Source organism: Hydra vulgaris, chromosome 11 (assembly GCF_038396675.1).
Source record: "Hydra vulgaris chromosome 11, alternate assembly HydraT2T_AEP".
NCBI lineage: Eukaryota > Metazoa > Cnidaria > Hydrozoa > Anthoathecata > Hydridae > Hydra > Hydra vulgaris.
In genome coordinates, this window is record NC_088930.1 from 1861374 (window position 1) to 1880000 (window position 18627).

An 18627-nucleotide genomic window follows, 5' to 3' on the forward strand; every position below is an offset into this window, starting at 1 on the left:
TAAAGCAATAAACTTTGATAAATTTTTTTATTTATTGTGCTGTCATTTAAATTCATTTTACATTAAATACTCAGAAAAAAAAAACTCTTGAAAAATTAAAAAAACTAAAATAAAATGTATTTCGTATTTCCAAATTTTATGAGTAGTTTCATTATGTAACTTTTGGTACAACCAATAAAATAACGTGTGCTTTTTTTGAATTTCTGGGGATATCTCTTGGATAACAATATTAAAATAAAGTTGTGTCAGATTTTATTTTGAAATAATATCGATAAATTTTTATCGAAAACTTACTTCTTCAAATGTAAAATTTTGTTTTGATGAAGTTCTTTTTATTTCAATAGATGCCATAGTTTACCTTCATTTGGTTAAGTTTTTTGTATGCCACAGATATAGTATATTAATTACCTAATGGAATAACTCTTAACGTACCACACCTTAATGGAGAATTATGGTTTCAGAGGTAGAAAAAAGAAAATATGCACACAAATTCACGTTGAATGTGCTATCTCAAGAGTTTATACATACAAAACACATGTTTATTAGATATAGCTGTTAAATTGAACAAAATACTGGTTATTGTATTCTATAATTGGAAAAAAAGTAAATAAAAGAACAAACTTTGATAAACTTTGTACTTATTATCTAATTATATAACATTGTTTTACATTAAATACTTGTGAAATTCTGGAAAATAAAAAAAAAAAAGTCTAAAACAATGTTTTTTTGGTATAAAATCATGTTTTTTTTTGAGCTTTTATGGATTTTTAATTTTATTACAATAAATATAACTTTTTATTATTAACTAACCCATCAAGGCTACAACCTAATAAAAGTCGATTTAGGTTAAACAAAAACATATGACAACTGAGTCTATGTTTTTTTTTCTAAAAGTTTTATTGCATTTTCTTCATTACTCTTATTCCATTAATTCGTTTTAATCTTTACCAATTAATTTGGTTTTTTTAAATCAATTTTTTTCAATTATTACAATGCAAAAATTTTTTGATGCCATAATCCAACTTTATTTGGTTAACTTTTTGGCTTTAATATTTTTTCTTGCTTGTAATGTCAGTGTTTATATGTAAAAAAATTACTGTTTAGTAGATTAACATATAAATTTCATTTCTTTTGTTAAGTTTTTAAATGGAGTATTAATATCCAATTTAACGTGGTAGTGGTAGTGGTAGAGCACTCGCTTCATAACCAAGTGGTTCCGAGTTTGATCCTCACCACGTCCCTGGTAGAACCGTGCTTAACTTGTTTCTCAGCGCAGTGGCCTTGTTCATCAAGGTTTGTGTTTCAGAGTTATAGAGTTAAGAGAGGGTTATAACCACAATTAAGTAGCCTCCTTGTCTGCAGTGGCCTTCTCGGCCTTGGGAAGGTGAATTGAAATAAAAAAATTGTCATCTTTTTTATATAAGTAGATGTTGTCTACTAAACTTTTTCTAAATCACAAAACGTTTAATGGTTTAAGGATGATGTTTTATTAGAGTTATGTAATACAAAATACACCAGTCTTCTCTAAATTAAGGTTAAAATAAAATATGAAAACAAAATCTCCTTAGAGTTCATATATTCAAATGGAACATGTAAGCTAGTTTTGCAATCAGTATAAATTTTAAAAATCATCTGCATATTATCTTTGTATTAAGTATGTTTCAAGACCAAAGAGTATGCTTCAAGACCAAAGAGTATGCTTCAAGACCAAAGAGTATGCTTCAAGACCAAAATTTTATTTTATGAGAAACACATAAATCTTTTTAAGTTTACTTTAACACACATTTTTTTCCATTTCTTTAAATTAACAACAGATAAAATCACCAAGATAAACTTTATTAAAATTTAAAACCTTTTATGAGTGAAAATTCTTTTGTACAAATAGATTTTGATAAAATGAATTTCCTGTGTTGATAATAGCACAAGACTTATATTGATAAACTTTATATTACTTGGTTATTTATTTCGAAAATCTGCTTGTTTTAATTTTAGTTATATTTTTCAACAAATGTGCGCGTGCCTCTCTTTTAAAATCAGTGAATCAGATTGCTCATATTTCTGCCTATTCTGAGCATATATAGGGTTTAAAAAAATGCTCACAGGCATAAAATAATATCCTCTTCGAGTTTTATTTTAGTAAAGTTTTATTTTTATTATTTGAGAATTTTAGTTTATCAGTTTTTTTTATTTTCTTTTTAGTTAATTGTTTTTTTTTTTTTTCTTTTATGTTTAGTTTAGCTTAATTTTTTTCTGCAAATTTTTGAAACTTTTAAACTTTTTAATATTTCAAAGCATGCCGAAAGTAAAATATTTAAAATAAAAATGACAAAAGAAACGTTTTATTTAAATTCTGAGCAAATTAATAAAAAACAACAACAATAAAACAAATGCTCTTTTTAAACTTTAAATACAATCCATTTATTTAATATGTAAAAAGTATATATTAAATAAAAGCGATTAAAATAAAATCAGAAAAAAACGATTTAAAAAAATGTTTAAAATATAATCAGCAAAATGTTTTATTTTAAAGTTCTAATAAAATAGTAAAATCCTGTGTTCATTTTTCAAAATTTTAGGTGAATTTCAAAGTTTAAAAGAAATGTCAGCAAACCTGGTGTTTGTTTTTCTCTCAATTTTATGCAAAAATGTTTGTTGATCTGTAGAACCCTGTTTCTACACTTTGTGCTAACCTGATACTGACCTAAAACAGTTTTAGTTTACAACATTAAAAGAAGTCATGCATCATTATACCCAACATGGTGGGTGCCATATATTACCAAAAATAATTGTCTCCCAAAGTTTATTATGTTGGAATTCAAAAGAAGCTAAATTTCATTAAAAGTTTCAAAAAATTATTGTTGTTAAATAAATTTTTGTATTTATTGTAAAAAATAATAAAATAGGTTGTTATTTATGAAATGTCTATAAAACCTTACTTGTTTTAAGAATTGGCTCTCAAAAGGAGAAATAAGAGAAAAATATTTTTGGCAGCAAATATGTCAGCTTAATTGAATGTAAAAACCTCCAAAAATGATATTGGTATTTAATCCAAAAATGATATTGGTATTTAAAAATTAAAAAAATAGCATTACAATAACTAAAATATTCTTAATAATAAAATAAAAATATCCTTTTCTATAAAGTTGTATCTCTGTTTGTGTATGTTTTTTTAATGATTAGATTTTATTAGTTTTGCTTAATTTGTAAATTATTAGAGGTAGGTTTTGTAAATCAATGAGTTTGAATGAAATGAAATTGAAGCTTTTGCATAGTATGTTATTATAATAATACACTGCATCATCAAAGTGGTTGCTACAAAATAAATTTTATAATGCTTGTAGTTGGCTAATAAGTCACTTTTTATATCTAAAAATTGTGAATGATGGTCAATAGTGAACAACTTTCTTGTGTGGTATTAGAATTTTACTCCCCAAATTTTTTCACCAGTAAAAATCTGATATGAAAATTTTAAAGCAGAGTTAAAAAAGTATAAAAGATTCTTTATGTTTTCAACACTCCATTTTTTTTGTAAGAATCATCATTACTAAGAGCATCATTATCATTAAATCAACAGGAAGAACTGCTTCCCTTCGTAAACCAGTGAAAACTTGTGTTTTCTAACTCTCAATGAAAACAAAGCACTATCAATAATATATGGCCATTCCAGAGCAACCTCATCCAGCTTTACTAATGTATATTTATTTGTTTGATTCTGCCCCTCTACTAATCCATTGGCTCCAATATGATATCTACTTCTATTCTTAAAATTGCTCCTGTTTTTGAGTAAAGCTCTTTAGAAGTTTTATTTACAAACTCACAGCAATTTCAAACAACCATGTCAACATATCTGTTTATAGAAAAAAAAGAGCACAACCAGTTTCATTAGTATTTGCTTCTGCTTCTGCCATTTACTGAAATAGTCCACTAATACAACCAGTTTCATCATTTACTGAAATCCACTAATACAACAAAATATTTTTACTCTTTAATTTTTTGTAGTATTTAATAATAACAGTTTGTCTTCTGAAATTTGCTTTATCCCCTTTATTCAAAACTTGTTAATACATTTTTGATTTTAAATAAAAAAATATTTTCAAATCTAGCATGCATGTTTTATTTACATATAAACTCAATGAAAAAACCATTAACGATAAATTGAGAATAAAATATAGGGAGATAAATCTTTTTTTCTGTTCTGTGATAAAAATCTCATTTGCAATTTTTACAAAATTTTTACAAGATAAAAAAAAACCAGGATTAAAAATCTCATACAACACTAAAATAAACAATCTCATACAAAACTAAAATTTTGACCTCCCAAAATAAGTTCTTGCTGGTCAAGGTTTACTGGTTAAAAAAACCCCAAGTTATGGATAATAAGTTTACAAATAATCAGGATGTATTTTTGAAATACATATACGAAAATTTCAATTTTAAATTTATAGAAATTCAAATTTTGAAAAAGCTTCAAAAATATTTTTAAAGTTTAAAACAGCTTCTTTAATTTCATTGTAATGTTTAATTACTAACCAATAACTTCTAACTTCATTGTAATGTTTAGTTACCTATCAGTACCTTCATATTATCTTTATTTACTAATCACTAACTTTTAACTTGATTGTAATGTTTAGTTATTTATTAGTAACTTTGTTGTAATGCTTAGTTACTTATCAGTAACTTTGTTGTAATGTTTAGTTACTTATCAGTAACTTGTTGTAATGTTGAGTTACTAATTAGTAACTCAAAATATAAATGTATATATGCAACAGCTTCCTGCATTATTTCCCTTCTATGGCTATAATTTTGTATTTTTTGATTAACAAAAAAAAACCATGATGCAAAAGTACAGCCTTAAAGCCTGGCAGAGTGGCTTAGGCAAACTCTTGCCCTCTGTACATCCTAATTTTAATTTTTAAATTAGTATGTAAAGATATTTTTAAGTAAAAGTTTTTAACCATAAAATTTAAATATAAAATTATTAGCTATACAATTTGTACTTTTACATTTTACTTGCAGAGTTGTAATACATGACACAAAAGAGTGATTACATATTATTATAAAATATTTTATAAGGATTCAATCAAGTAATTGATGATTGGAAGAAAAAAATTTCCTTCTTCATTTATAAGAAAAAATAATTTTGCCCTATTTATTATATAATTTGAAAAAAAGTTCTTCAAATGTAAAACAGGTTTTTTCACGCTTGTTATGTAACTTTTTTGGTGATTGTGTGGGCCTTTGCACTCCACCACTCATTTATAATTCAATATTCAAATCACCGAAATTTTTCTAAATTTACTTTAAAAAGTTTTGTAAATATTATTTTTTAGAGAGTTTCATATGTTTGTTTTCACTTTATTCATTAGTGAAAATTAGTTGCTCAACCTTTTCATTAGAAAAAGGTAAAGTAAAAAATACCTTAAAAGTGATGAGTTTTTTCATTGAGTTACAAAATATTTGATGCATTAACTGATATTATGCAATTCTCAATACTTTATCACTATGTATTCTAAAGCATCCAAAATACTTTGAGGTGTGGTTTAATATGTTAAACCAAGCATCCAAAACATCATTTACAATTCGAGAAAAACAAGCTAGAATAGCGTTTTATAAAAGTTATTAACTTTTTTTATTTTTTCATCTGTGAATGTATTATTTTTAATACATTGAATCTAGCTTTCTGTACTTGAAATTTTGAGAAAGTTGAATCTATCAATTTTTTAGCTACTTTAGTTGTAACTTTTTTTTTTATAAAAATAACATTTTTGAGAAAAAAACGTTTTTTATTATTGCAAATAATTTATGCAAAAAGATATTGTCTAATGCTAAGGTCCATTATTCTCAGCTAAATCTTATATTTTATCTAAAAAGTTAGGTTTAAAAGAAATAATTGTGTCATTGACAAAGGCAAGTTCTAGGTTCCAATCTAATCTCTTTCTGACATTATAGAGAAACAGGCTAATTTGTTGATATACATCCAAATCAGACAGTTTAAATACCAATTAAAGATAAGGATAAGTGCTATTCAAAACATTTTAATTCATCATATTGTTACTCCCTTGTTCAAATTTTTTGTATAATTGTGTATTTTGATTCAGCTAACAATTAAGTTACAAACACTGAGTGATAACTGTGTGATTTACTTATTTGATTTGTAATTTTTTTGCATTTCAAATACAGCTTAATATCAAAACTGATATAATATCAGAACTTAAATTCAGAACTGCCACGATTTTAGTAAATGATTTATTTTGTTGTCAAACAAAGTTTACTAAAATCATGGCATTTACTAAAACATAAACAAAATTTGCTAAAAATGATTTTAGTAAATTTTGTTGTCATTGTAAATTTTTTTGTCATAACAGATTTAACTATAGAATTCTATTTTGATGCAACAGTACTTTTTTTGAAACATAAACTGATTTTTATTTTTTTTTATTTATATTTACAAGTATTTCTGTTTGCTTTTTTTTAAAACTAAGAATGAAGTATTTTTAAATCAAAATTAAAAATTTTTTTACCTTATACTTTTTAGGTATTTAAGGTTTAAAAATCCAACATCCTTTTTAGGTATACTACTGGCATGTGGCTGTGATGATACATCTATTAGTTTATTTACAAATGCTGTTGATCAGGTTTTTTTATGAACTTTTTTATGATGATGGTAATGACGGTGGTGATGATAGTGATGATGACAATGATAAGGATGATGATGATCATGGTTTTAATGATGTTAATGATGTTAATGGTGGTGTTGGTGGTGGTGGTGTTGGTGATGGTGATGGTGATAATGATGATGATGATGATGATGATGATGATGATGATGATGATGATGATGATGATGATGATGATGATGATGATGATGATGATGATGACGATGATGATGATGATGATGATGATGATGATGATGATGATGATGATGATGATGATGATGATGTTGACAATGATGAATATGATGATGATGATGATGATGATGACAATGGTTATGATGATGATGATGATGATAATGATAATGATTATGATGATGATGATCATCATGATCATGATTATGATGATGATGATCATCATGATTATTGTAAGGACTAAGGATGATCTGTTTATTTTTATAAAATTTAGAATAATTTAATAAAAGTTCTCAGCTTGAAAGGACATGAAGATTGGATTCGATGTTTAACCTTTGTGCAGATAGGTATTTTTTTGTTGTTCAATTTTAAATATTTGTTTGTTTTTAATAAAGTATTTCAATTAAAATTGAAAAAATCTTGATAACTTGAAGAACATCATTTTACCTGTTTTCATAGTTATTTTCATAGTTATAAGATTAATAAATTGTGTTATTTATCATATTGATGAATAATATTGCATTTTGCTGAGGTCACATCTGAAGTTTGTTTTTCAGATCAGTTTTTATTTTAGTAACTAAATATTAAGTCTAAAACCAATGTTTTGTTACTAAAGTAAAATAAATCTGAAAAACACAAACTTCAGGTCTGTGACCTCAGCAAAATTACAATTTTGTGACTCTCAACACAGCTCTATGTGACTCTCAACACAGCCCTATGTGACCTCAGCAAAATTTTGTGACTCTTAAAATTTACAGCTCGTGTTATCAAAATTGAGTTTTACAAGTTTGATGTGGTTCTAATCTATTATTACTTTTTTTTTTGTTAAAATTCCTTAAAATTATTTAATTTATTATATCAATTTATGATTTAATATATCATGTTTTATTATTTTTTAATATATTATATTATTGTATTTTATTAGATTCTATAACAGTACTGTAATTAAGGTGGAGTGAATGGCTTAAATTATTGTAAAAAAATATGATAAAATCTTAACACACTAATGTGGGTGAAAAACGTCCAGGTAAGGGTTAATATGTACTATGTAATATGTACAAAAAATGTTTAAAAGACTTTTAAAAAATGTTTTAGTTAAGATTTTGTCAATGTTTTTACTTTTACATATAACGGTTATAATATTCTTAACTAACGAGAAAAATACTGCATTAGTATCTTTTTATTTAGCTTTATATTGGATATTCAATCAATCAATATATTTTCTGAAATATTTGGTATTACATTTCAAGGTTGTTTACAAATAGAATAAACTACTAACAATAAGTAAACACCTAATGACAATGGTTAAAATAGAATTGGTAATAATAATAAAAATAATATTTATATTAATAATAATAAAAATAATAATAGTAATGAACTGCATCTTCAAGCATTAATTACCAATAAAATACATCTCATTGAACTCCTTAATGAACTTGCACACTTTCCTAGCTTTTGAGAATATTATATCTTTAATTAACTCAACTTTCTTGTATAACAACAACATTGATGATTTAGTTTGAAGTTTTAAAACCCAATCAATTTTAAACATATAAAATTATTACAGTTATTATAATTACAATATATAATTTTTATGATAAATACAATTTTCTCTTTTTCCATTTGTTTTATTAATGTTGTTGAACATCTAGATGTTTACTTTGCTGTGATTAAATCTTTTTTTTTTACTTTACTTACTCCTCTCTCTGCTTTGCTGTGGTTAAAATTCTCTGCTTTGCTGTGGTTAAAATTCTCTCTCAATTCTTAGACTCTGAAACACTTTTTTTGAATGACTTTTTTTCCTCTAGAAATTTTACTGTTTTTAAGTTACTAATATATCCATGTTTTTTTTTAAATTAATACTCGTAAAAGCAATATCTGTTAAAATTTCTAAAAACATAATAGTGAAGAATTTAAGTATGACTACTTAAAAGTTATTTGTAAAAGGTGAAGTGATCAATATTTTCGATACTAATAAATCGTATATAGACTTTTTCACTACCTTTTTTAGACAAGTATGCACAACTAAAAAAAACTTAGTAATCAGGGCGTAACTCAATACATGTGTTTCATGCATTTGTTGAAACAACAAGGTTCTAATAAAAAATGATATAACTATAATGGGTTTTTATAGTATATTCAAAATTATACTAAGTTGATTATTGAGTTTACAAATAAGTTAAAGAACTTCATGTAGGTTGCATTGATTATTTTCATTTTTCATCATGTAATTTGTAGTTATTATTATAAGATTAATTTTTATATTATCATTTATAATGGTTTCATTTACTTATTATTATAACATTTGACTTTTTCACCACACTAAAAAGAAAACTCAAACCTGTTAGTATGGCCAATGCAAGCAGTGATGATAGTCAATGTAGGAAAGCATGTGATGAGATCAAACAATTTCCAATTATATTTGGTGCTGAATCGAGAGTGTCACTAATCATTGCAAACCCACAAATACACAGCACACCTTCACGACGGATCGACAAAAAAGCACAGAAAAAGAAAAAAATTAAGAAGTTGAGCAAAGCTCAACAGGTCATAACAACTTTGTCAGAAGCTCAAAAAGTACATTTGCAACTTTTGGTTTCGAAACACATATGTGTTGAATATCGGAAAAACATATCACAATAGACAAGGAGTAGATTTTTGAATGGTAATATCAAATCTTTTATAAAACAAATTCAGAATGTAATTCTCCACTGTTAAATTTTTTAGCATTATTGCAGGCTGAAGTCTACTGATGCCTATAGATTGGAGCAAATGGTTATTTAAATAACCTTCGTTATTCTATTAATGGAATTATCTAAACCAGATTTCCAACAATAGACAGTGTAACTTGACCTAACACAATGCGCCTGATAATTAAAACTTATTAAATATTAATATTAAAATTTTTAAAAACCAAAATAAAATGGGATCCTCTGCAGAAGCGTCTAGGAATAACACCCACTGTAGAAGATCTAGAAGATGAATCTGAAAGCAAGGAATTAGTACATATAGAAGATAAAATGTCCAACCTATAGATCGTGACAATGATAATGATGAATACAATTTTAAAGGTTTCCTAAGTGAAAAAGAACTGGACAACTACAATAATTAACTAATAGTACATGCGGAAAATACAGTGCCTGTTATGGTAGGCATAACTACTGATGGCACGAATGTTCTAAAAATTAGTGCAACAATTTTCTCACTTACCTTATCATTAGGGAATAAATGATGCAACCATCATGCCAATGAAACTCTAAATTCTGCAACTATTTTGCAAGCAACTCTTCATCTTTTATTGAAATTCTACTGTTATATCTGCAGGTTATAGCATGCAAAGCTAATGGTGAAAAATGTATTTTTAGAATTAGGCATTGATATTGATATAAGTATTGATAATACCTTGATGTATTTTTACTTAATATTTTTAGTGTAGTATTAATTATTTTTATTGCGTATATCTTTAATGTGTTAGAGAATCTTCAGAATGGTCTTAAGACACATATTCATAGTTGAAACAGTATTAGCTTGAAAAGCGACTATAGTGCAGCACAGAAAGGCCTCAAAGGCATTCTTCACAACAAAAAAAATTATATAGCACTTTATGTTTATGGTGATCTTCATGATGATTTGGTTCTTAATGTGTGTAAAGCGATAAAAATTTTCAGAGGTATTAGGTTTAATTCATCACAAACAAAAGTTATAAGCTATATAAATAAATAAATAAAATAGTATATATATATATTATTAAGAAATATGTATGGTTATTGTAATATAAACAATTATTATTGTTATTAAACGTTTTAGAAATATAAACATTTAATATTTAATAATTGAAGTAAAATGTTTACAATAAACAAAAACTTTGTTAAAATTATTTTGTTGCGCTCTCACATTGAAAAGTCTTATGTCAAAATTTACTTCGAAAGAACAAATTAATTTGAGTTTTATTATCTTATTTTGTTGCTTTCTTTAGTTTTTTCAGCATTATTTTTTCAAAGTTATACTTCAATAGCCTTTTTTAAATTAATATTTACTAAACATTTAATGTTTCAAAATAAAAAATAAAAATACATATTTGTATTTTGAAAAAATACATAACTTTTCTCTGTTGCTTAGACTTTTTCAGTATTATTTTTTTTAAACTATATTTAGCCGTTTTAAACCCCATACTTCACAAATAGTTTTAAATTAGATATTAAATTAATTACTAAGTTGAAATATTTAATCACACATATTATGTATATAGTTACATACGTATTTAATAAAAATATACAAGTATTTTTTAAATTAATAACTTATTGTAATAAATAATAAATTGTTTACTAATAAATTTAAGAAACAGTTAAATTAATAAAATATTCACAATATACCAATAATAATATTGTTTATGTTTTAAGTTAAAGGGAACAAATAAAAAAAAATGTTTTAATGCATGAAGTAAATTTTTCGCTCAAGCATGCCATTTGCAACTTAGAAGGATTCAAAGAAAATTCAGACTCATGTTTTAAATAAAAGAAGCGTTCGATATATGGGATTGTAAATTTGCGTGAAGCGATAAAGTACAAAGCTTGAATTTGTATTGTGACATCCATGAGGAAATATGTTTTGAACAATGCTCAATTGTACCAGATATGTTTGCGGAAATAGAAAAGTTGCTTAACACATTTGAATAGACAAATAGTGACTTTTTCATGGCTGAAAACAAGAAAAAATCACTTGGAAAAGTGCAAGCTCAAAATCATTTCAAACCAGATAGATTAACTAAACTTTTGTCTCTTAATGATTTTTTGTTTTGCCATAGCTTAAGTTCAGCAGACCGGGTTAGATGCTTTAGCGCAATGAAAAATGTTAAATCAATTCTAAGAACACAAGTCAGTAACAAGTTCTTGATAATGCAATTGCGCATCAAAATTTATTTTCTGGAAATGGAAGCATACAATCCAATAAAAGCCATTGAACACTGGCTATTAAAGCTGTCACAGATAAATAATACTGGCACCAATATATGTAGAACAGTTGAACATAACAATAGTTTCCATGGAAAATAAAAGTTATATATGTAAATATATGTATATATATATATATATATATATATATATATATATATATATATATATATATATATATATATATATATATATATATTTATATGTTTATATGTTTATATATGGCAATATGTATGCCATGGCTTTTTATATGGCTTATAGATATTTATGCATATATATGCATGCATGTATTATATATATATATATATATATATATATATATATATATATATATATATATATATATATATATATATATATATATCAGTTGTGGACAGGAAAGGCATGCGATCGCACTACAATCTTGACCACGCATACAATTGTTTTTTTTGAAAGCTTGACCACAGCTTTTTAGATAATTAAAAAAGCGTTGCAAAGGAAAAAAAAATTTAAACAGGCTAAGCTATATAAAAAAAAAAGAAATCTTAACAAAAGAGAAATTAAAAAAAAAAATTAAAACCTATAGCTCTAAAAAAATCAACTAATATAAATCTGAAAAACCCATGGCGCTCTATACTGAAGGCCTGTTCATTGCGCAACCGTAAGCCGTGACTAGGGGCCTTTTTTAATATTCTAAAAATTGTGAAGATGAAAAGCTCACATTAAAAAAATTGCCAGAGAATTTTTAACTTTTTCAAATTAATCTTGTTTATTCTTTTATATTTCCAATAACTTTGTATTAATGTTTTTTAAATTATAAATTTTTGTAAATAATTTTAAAACACTGTATTTTTACTTACTTGTTAACTCCTTAGAGTGTTAGGAGTTATATATATATATATATATATATATATATATATATATATATATATATATATATATATATATATATATATATATATATATATATATATATATATATATATATATATATATATATATATCAGTTGTGGACAGGAAAGGCATGCGATCGCACTACAATCTTGACCACGCATGTAATTGTTTTTTTTGAAAGCTTGACCACAGCTTTTTAGATAATTAAAAAAGCGTTGCAAAGGAAAAAAAAATTTAAACAGGCTAAGCTATATAAAAAAAAAAGAAATCTTAACAAAAGAGAAATTAAAAAAAAAAATTAAAACCTATAGCTCTAAAAAAATCAACTAATATAAATCTGAAAAACCCATGGCGCTCTATACTGAAGGCCTATTCATTGCGCAACCGTAAGCCGTGACTAGGGGCCTTTTTTAATATTCTAAAAATTGTGAAGATGAAAAGCTCACATTAAAAAAATTGCCAGAGAATTTTTAACTTTTTCAAATTAATCTTGTTTATTCTTTTATATTTCCAATAACTTTGTATTAATGTTTTTTAAATTATAAATTTTTGTAAATAATTTTAAAACACTGTATTTTTACTTACTTGTTAACTCCTTAGAGTGTTAGGAGTTATATATATATATATATATATATATATATATATATATATATATATATATATATATATATATATATATATATATATATATATATATATATATATATATATATATATAATTAGTAAAAAACACTTATCTAAATTTTATCTTCGACTTGAAGTTTCACCATTGCTGTATCATCAGGAAGAGTTACTAAATCTCAAAAAAAATTCAATTTATAGAAAAAAATATTTTACAGGAAGTTATAAATTATTATAAAAATTTTTGAATTACTATATTTTTTTTGTTAACGGGAAGTTACAGAAAGTAATTATGAAATAATTTTCTTTGGAATGGGGATAGTTTAATTTGGTCATTTGTTTTTATAATTTTTTAAGAGGTATTTATTTTCGTGCCTACATTTAGAAATTAATTCAGATTTTTTATTTAATAAATTTTCTTGATTTAAATGAGTAATTATTTCAAATTTTTCTTGCAAACATAGCATACATTTTTTGGAAATGTTATTATAGGCAGGGGCCGATTTTAGAATAGACCATTGTAAATTAAAATTTTTATTTTTTTCTTTTAAATCCCAAATATATTTTGACAGCATAGTCTCTTTTGAATATTTTTTGTGTTTAAACGATTGTTTGTGGTTGGCATAACGTTTTTTCCATTCCCCCTCGGTTAAGCCAATATATTGTTTATCAGGGTTGTTTTGTGAGGAAACAATGCACTTGTAAATTACATTTTTCGAAAGGCATTTTCCATTTAGAGGGCAATCTATTTTTTGTTTACAATTACAATAATCAGTGTTTTTTTCTTTTATATGTTCATTTTTATTAGTTAACGCGTAGTTGTGGCCTTTTATAATTCTTTCTAAATTTTTTGTACAACTATAACTTACTTTAATGGTATTTCTGTTAAAAATCTTATGTAATTTATTAGAGGGAGGAAAATATTTGTCTACTAATTTTAGAAAAATTTTACCTATATTTGTTGAAACATTTTTGCTGTACGGGGGGTTGAACCAAATTATGTTTCTATTTGTATTACGCTTTTTTGCAATTTTCTTTTCAAATTTTAGCTCGAAATTTTGAAAGCCACTTCTTTTAAGGGCATCTTCATAAACGCGTTTAGAGGAGTTAAAAATATTTTCATTAGAAGAGTTTTGGTTTAGCCTATTGTTAATTGAAATAATATTGGCTTCCTAATTGCCAATTAGGAAGCCAATTTTTTTAATTGCCAATTAGGAATTTTTCCTAATTGCCAATTAGGAAGCCAATTCAATTAGGAAGCCAATATTTTTAAAAATATTGGCTTCCTAATTGAAATAAATATAAATTTAAAAATAGTGAATTTTCTTGATGTCACATTTAACCTCTCAGAAAGTTTCTATAAGCCCTACAAAAAACCTAATGACGAGTTATTGTATATTAATGTAAATTCGAACCATCCCCCTCAAATTCTAAAACAAATTCCAATATCATGTTTTATAAAAAGATTTTGTAAAAATTGTATAAATATTGTTGATTCTTGTTCAAATTTTGTGGAAATACTACAGTTTTTAAATGTCATGGAAATAGATTATAAGAAAAACATTATTCACAAACAAATATCAGTTATATCTGCAAAGCTTATTGGAAGAAAAAAAAATAAAGCAGATACATTTATACGTAGTTTTGAATATTTTTCAACATCTCGTGCTTTATACAATAAACTAAGAAATGATTTTCAATTGCCATCAGTTAGTACTTGACACACATTACATCAAATTTGCAAAACTGATGAGCTAGTTTCTTAGGCTCATGCCTTGCTGACCTATTCTCAAATAATTTCAAATTCTTAGGATACTGCAATATTTATAAATAAAGTAATAACCTGGTAGAAAATTTTGAATGTGAAAGGTCGTGGAGCTGATGTAAGACACAATGATCCACTAGAAGCACCTATTTGTAGTCCTGATGATTGCCATCTTAATACTCTACTTCAGTTTGGTGATATCGCTCTTGAAATGTGTTGTAAAAATGGCAAAAGAGTGAAGCAGTTATCTAATGATACTGCAAAATCAATTCACCATACTTGCTATGGTATTGTCGAGCTATGTCAATATTTATTAGCAACAAGTCATGATTACGTTCTTCTTGGTATGTTTACAAGTGACCATTTAGAAAAAAAATTCAGGAAATTGAGACAAGGTTCCGGGGGTGCCTACTTTATAAATGTTCAACAAATTATAGAAAAATTGCATCTAAATCACACATCACTGTTGTTATTTTTAAATATTGACATAGATTCTTTTGATTTTAGTTCAGTGAGTACCTCAAGTCTATAGATTGTGGCGGTCTTAAAATTCTGCCAGACGATGTTTGCCAATGGTTTTTTTTTGTTTTATCTTATTTCACTTGATAAAAGATAAAGTTTGTTGTAAGTCTTTAAGTGACATCTTTTTGCTAGTTTCTGAATTTTACTATTTTGAAATTAATCAAAAACATTGTAACACACTTGCTTATATATTTTTAAACAATTTTTGTGCACAAATTACACCAAGATCTGATAAAGAACCTGCATTAAAAGTTTTAAAGTTATCATAAATTTGTTAAGAAAAGAATGATTTGTATCTGTTGTTGTTAAAATATATGCTAATATTTTCTTTTTTTTTAAGTTTTTTTTTAATTTAAAATAATAACTTTTTATTACATTTTAATATAAATATTTCTAAATAAACTAATTAAACTCATTAACAGTCATATTTTGACTCCAAAATATAATTTTATAGCTGAGTTGCTGATAATCTGTAAAAATAATAGGCCCCCAGTCACGGCTTACAGTTGCGTGATGAATAGGCTTTTTTTATTTATGTTTTGCAATTACGTTAAAGTTGAATAACTCGTCGTTGGTTTAACGAGTTTCCAGCTGATTTTGTTTATATTAGGAGAAAAGCAATTAAATCTTTTTTTTTTTAATGTCTAAAATAATAAAAATAAAAAAAAAATAAACAATAAAAATAAAATAATAAAAATAAAAATAATTATATGATTATTTTTTATTTATTTATATATTTTTATATATCAATCAAAAAAAAAAAATGCATAAACAAATAAAAAGTAATAATAATATAAATAATTTTAATTAAACATTTAAAAAAATAAAAAGATTTTTTTTAAATTCTCCTAAAACAGCTATTAACTTTTTAAAACCAACTCTACGAACTAATAAAACTTTTCTAATGTTTTTATAATATCAGGCGAACTCTTTTTAAAAAAAAAATCTAATTATCGTTTAATAAAAAACTAACTTTATTTAAATTATCAAAAAGTATTTACAAAAAAAAATTATTGAAACGCATTCATTGTTGTCATTATTTATTAAATTAAGAATTCAAATTGTTTTGAAAATATTACATTCATCATTAAAAAAATACTTTTGAAATAAAAGTTTTTTTTAATATTCTATGATAATTTATTTAATGGCGTTTTAAAACTTTATTTGAAAGCGTTTAGCTTAGTGTAAACAAATTTTATTTGAAAGTTTACATAGCATAACAAAAAAAAACTTTGTTATGTTTATGACTATTAAATTTATGGATTCATTAAAAAGTTTATTTTAAAAAATCGTTTTCATTGTTGTTTATAAAATTAATTGTACAAATTTTTTTTAAAACATTTATATTCATTGTAAAAAATACACTTTTCAACAATATCTTTTGATAATTTAAATAAATGTTTTTTATAGTAAACAATCTTTAAAAGCAATTTCTCGCTTTTTTACCATATAGGGTCATGGCACCACCTACCGCGACTTTAAGAAAACTTTTAACTTCAAAACTTCTTAACTCCAAAACCATAACAGATTTTTATTTAGGGATTTCGAATTAATATTTTATACTCAATTATTAACTAAATCATATAATTTGAATTTGAGTAAAGTTATTTTTTTAATGTTATTTTTAATTTTTTGTAAGATCTAGTACGTTTCTTCACCTACCGTGATAAAGCACCACCTACCGTAATCGATTCTCCACCTACCGTGTATGAAAAAAATCGTATATTTTAATTTTAGTTTTATTTATTTAAATCAAGAAACAAATACATAAATTTAATATGATTACAAAACAAAAAAGACATTGGTTCTAAAATTATCCACCAAAGCTTTTTTCTGAATTTAAACTTTTTTTCTATTTAAATTTTTTTTTTAAATTTGTTTTTTTTTTTTGTCTTTTATTTTTATTTTATTTTGTTACACCTTGTTGTCTTTTAGATTTTTCTTGTTTCTTTTTTTCTTTCAATTCTTTTTTTCAGCAGCTTTATTTTTACGTTCAATTTTTTTGATATCTTCTTCTTCCTTTGCATTTTCTCTAGTTATTTGAATCTCTAACCATTTGGATGAAGTTACAACGCTCGGTGATTGTTCAACTTGTTTCAGCCTTTTTTTTGTGATTGGTTGTTTTGGTCATAAAAGAAAGTCGTGTAATGGGTTTACATCTTTTATTATTTGTTTATTTGAATCTGGTGGATCTGCTGCTGATTTACTTTCACTGGATTCATCAATTATTACGCTTTTTCCAAATTCGCTAACATTACTAGATACGATTTCGTTTTGCATACTGCTAATATCTACATACGATTCTTTATCGATTTCATTGTTCAATACATTATTGTTGGCTTCTATTAAATTTATGGTTTGTTTGGAGCTCTTGTTAAATTTAAGTTTTTTCCAAAAATTAAACAATTCTCTGAAGTCATTTTTACCTCCCCATTCTTTATTTCCAGTTTTTTCAAACTGTAGCAATACTTCAGGTGCAACGTTGTTTTCAAATATGTTTCCCACATTATTATGGCTTGAAAGATTCGTTTCATTATTATCAATTAAGAAATTCAATTTAACATTTTGAATTACTTTTTTATAACCAACATTGTTTGCATTAAATGGGAATATTCCTGTCAACCTAAATCCATTGATAATATTTTTTTTCATATTTGGATCCATAACAAAATTATTCAACAACATTGGTACATTTTTTCTGCAAATTTCATTAAAATCGTTATCCAATTTAAACTTCCGACAAATGTTCTGCCATTTTTTTTCATTGGTTCGAAAACTGACACATCTAATGGTTGCAAGATGTGTGTAGCATTAAGAAACAACGAAATCAAATGAATTCTTTCCAAAGAGCAATACATGCTGAGCTCTTTAGACAGATGCAAGCGATGTCCATGAACATATATGTAGGTAATTGTGTATTAATAGATTTCAAATGTGGTACTAACACATTTGTGAAGTACTCATAAAAGCATTCAGCAGTCATCCAGCCGCTGTCACTTTTACTGAGTCCCCAACCTGGTGGTGCGGCAGCAGCAATAGTTTTTGGCATTCGAGC

General features: G+C 25.2%; 1 protein-coding gene across 1 annotated transcript in view; it reads left to right on the forward strand.

The window, feature by feature from the left end:
* The window catches only part of LOC100214096 (elongator complex protein 2), a 119317-nt gene that overhangs the window by 24670 nt on the left and 76020 nt on the right, over window positions 1-18627 (forward strand). The window contains exons 6-7 of the mRNA XM_065809779.1: window positions 6571-6635; window positions 7117-7189. Coding sequence (XP_065665851.1) covers window positions 6571-6635; window positions 7117-7189 — 138 coding nt within the window. The remainder of the gene's footprint in view (window positions 1-6570; window positions 6636-7116; window positions 7190-18627) is intronic.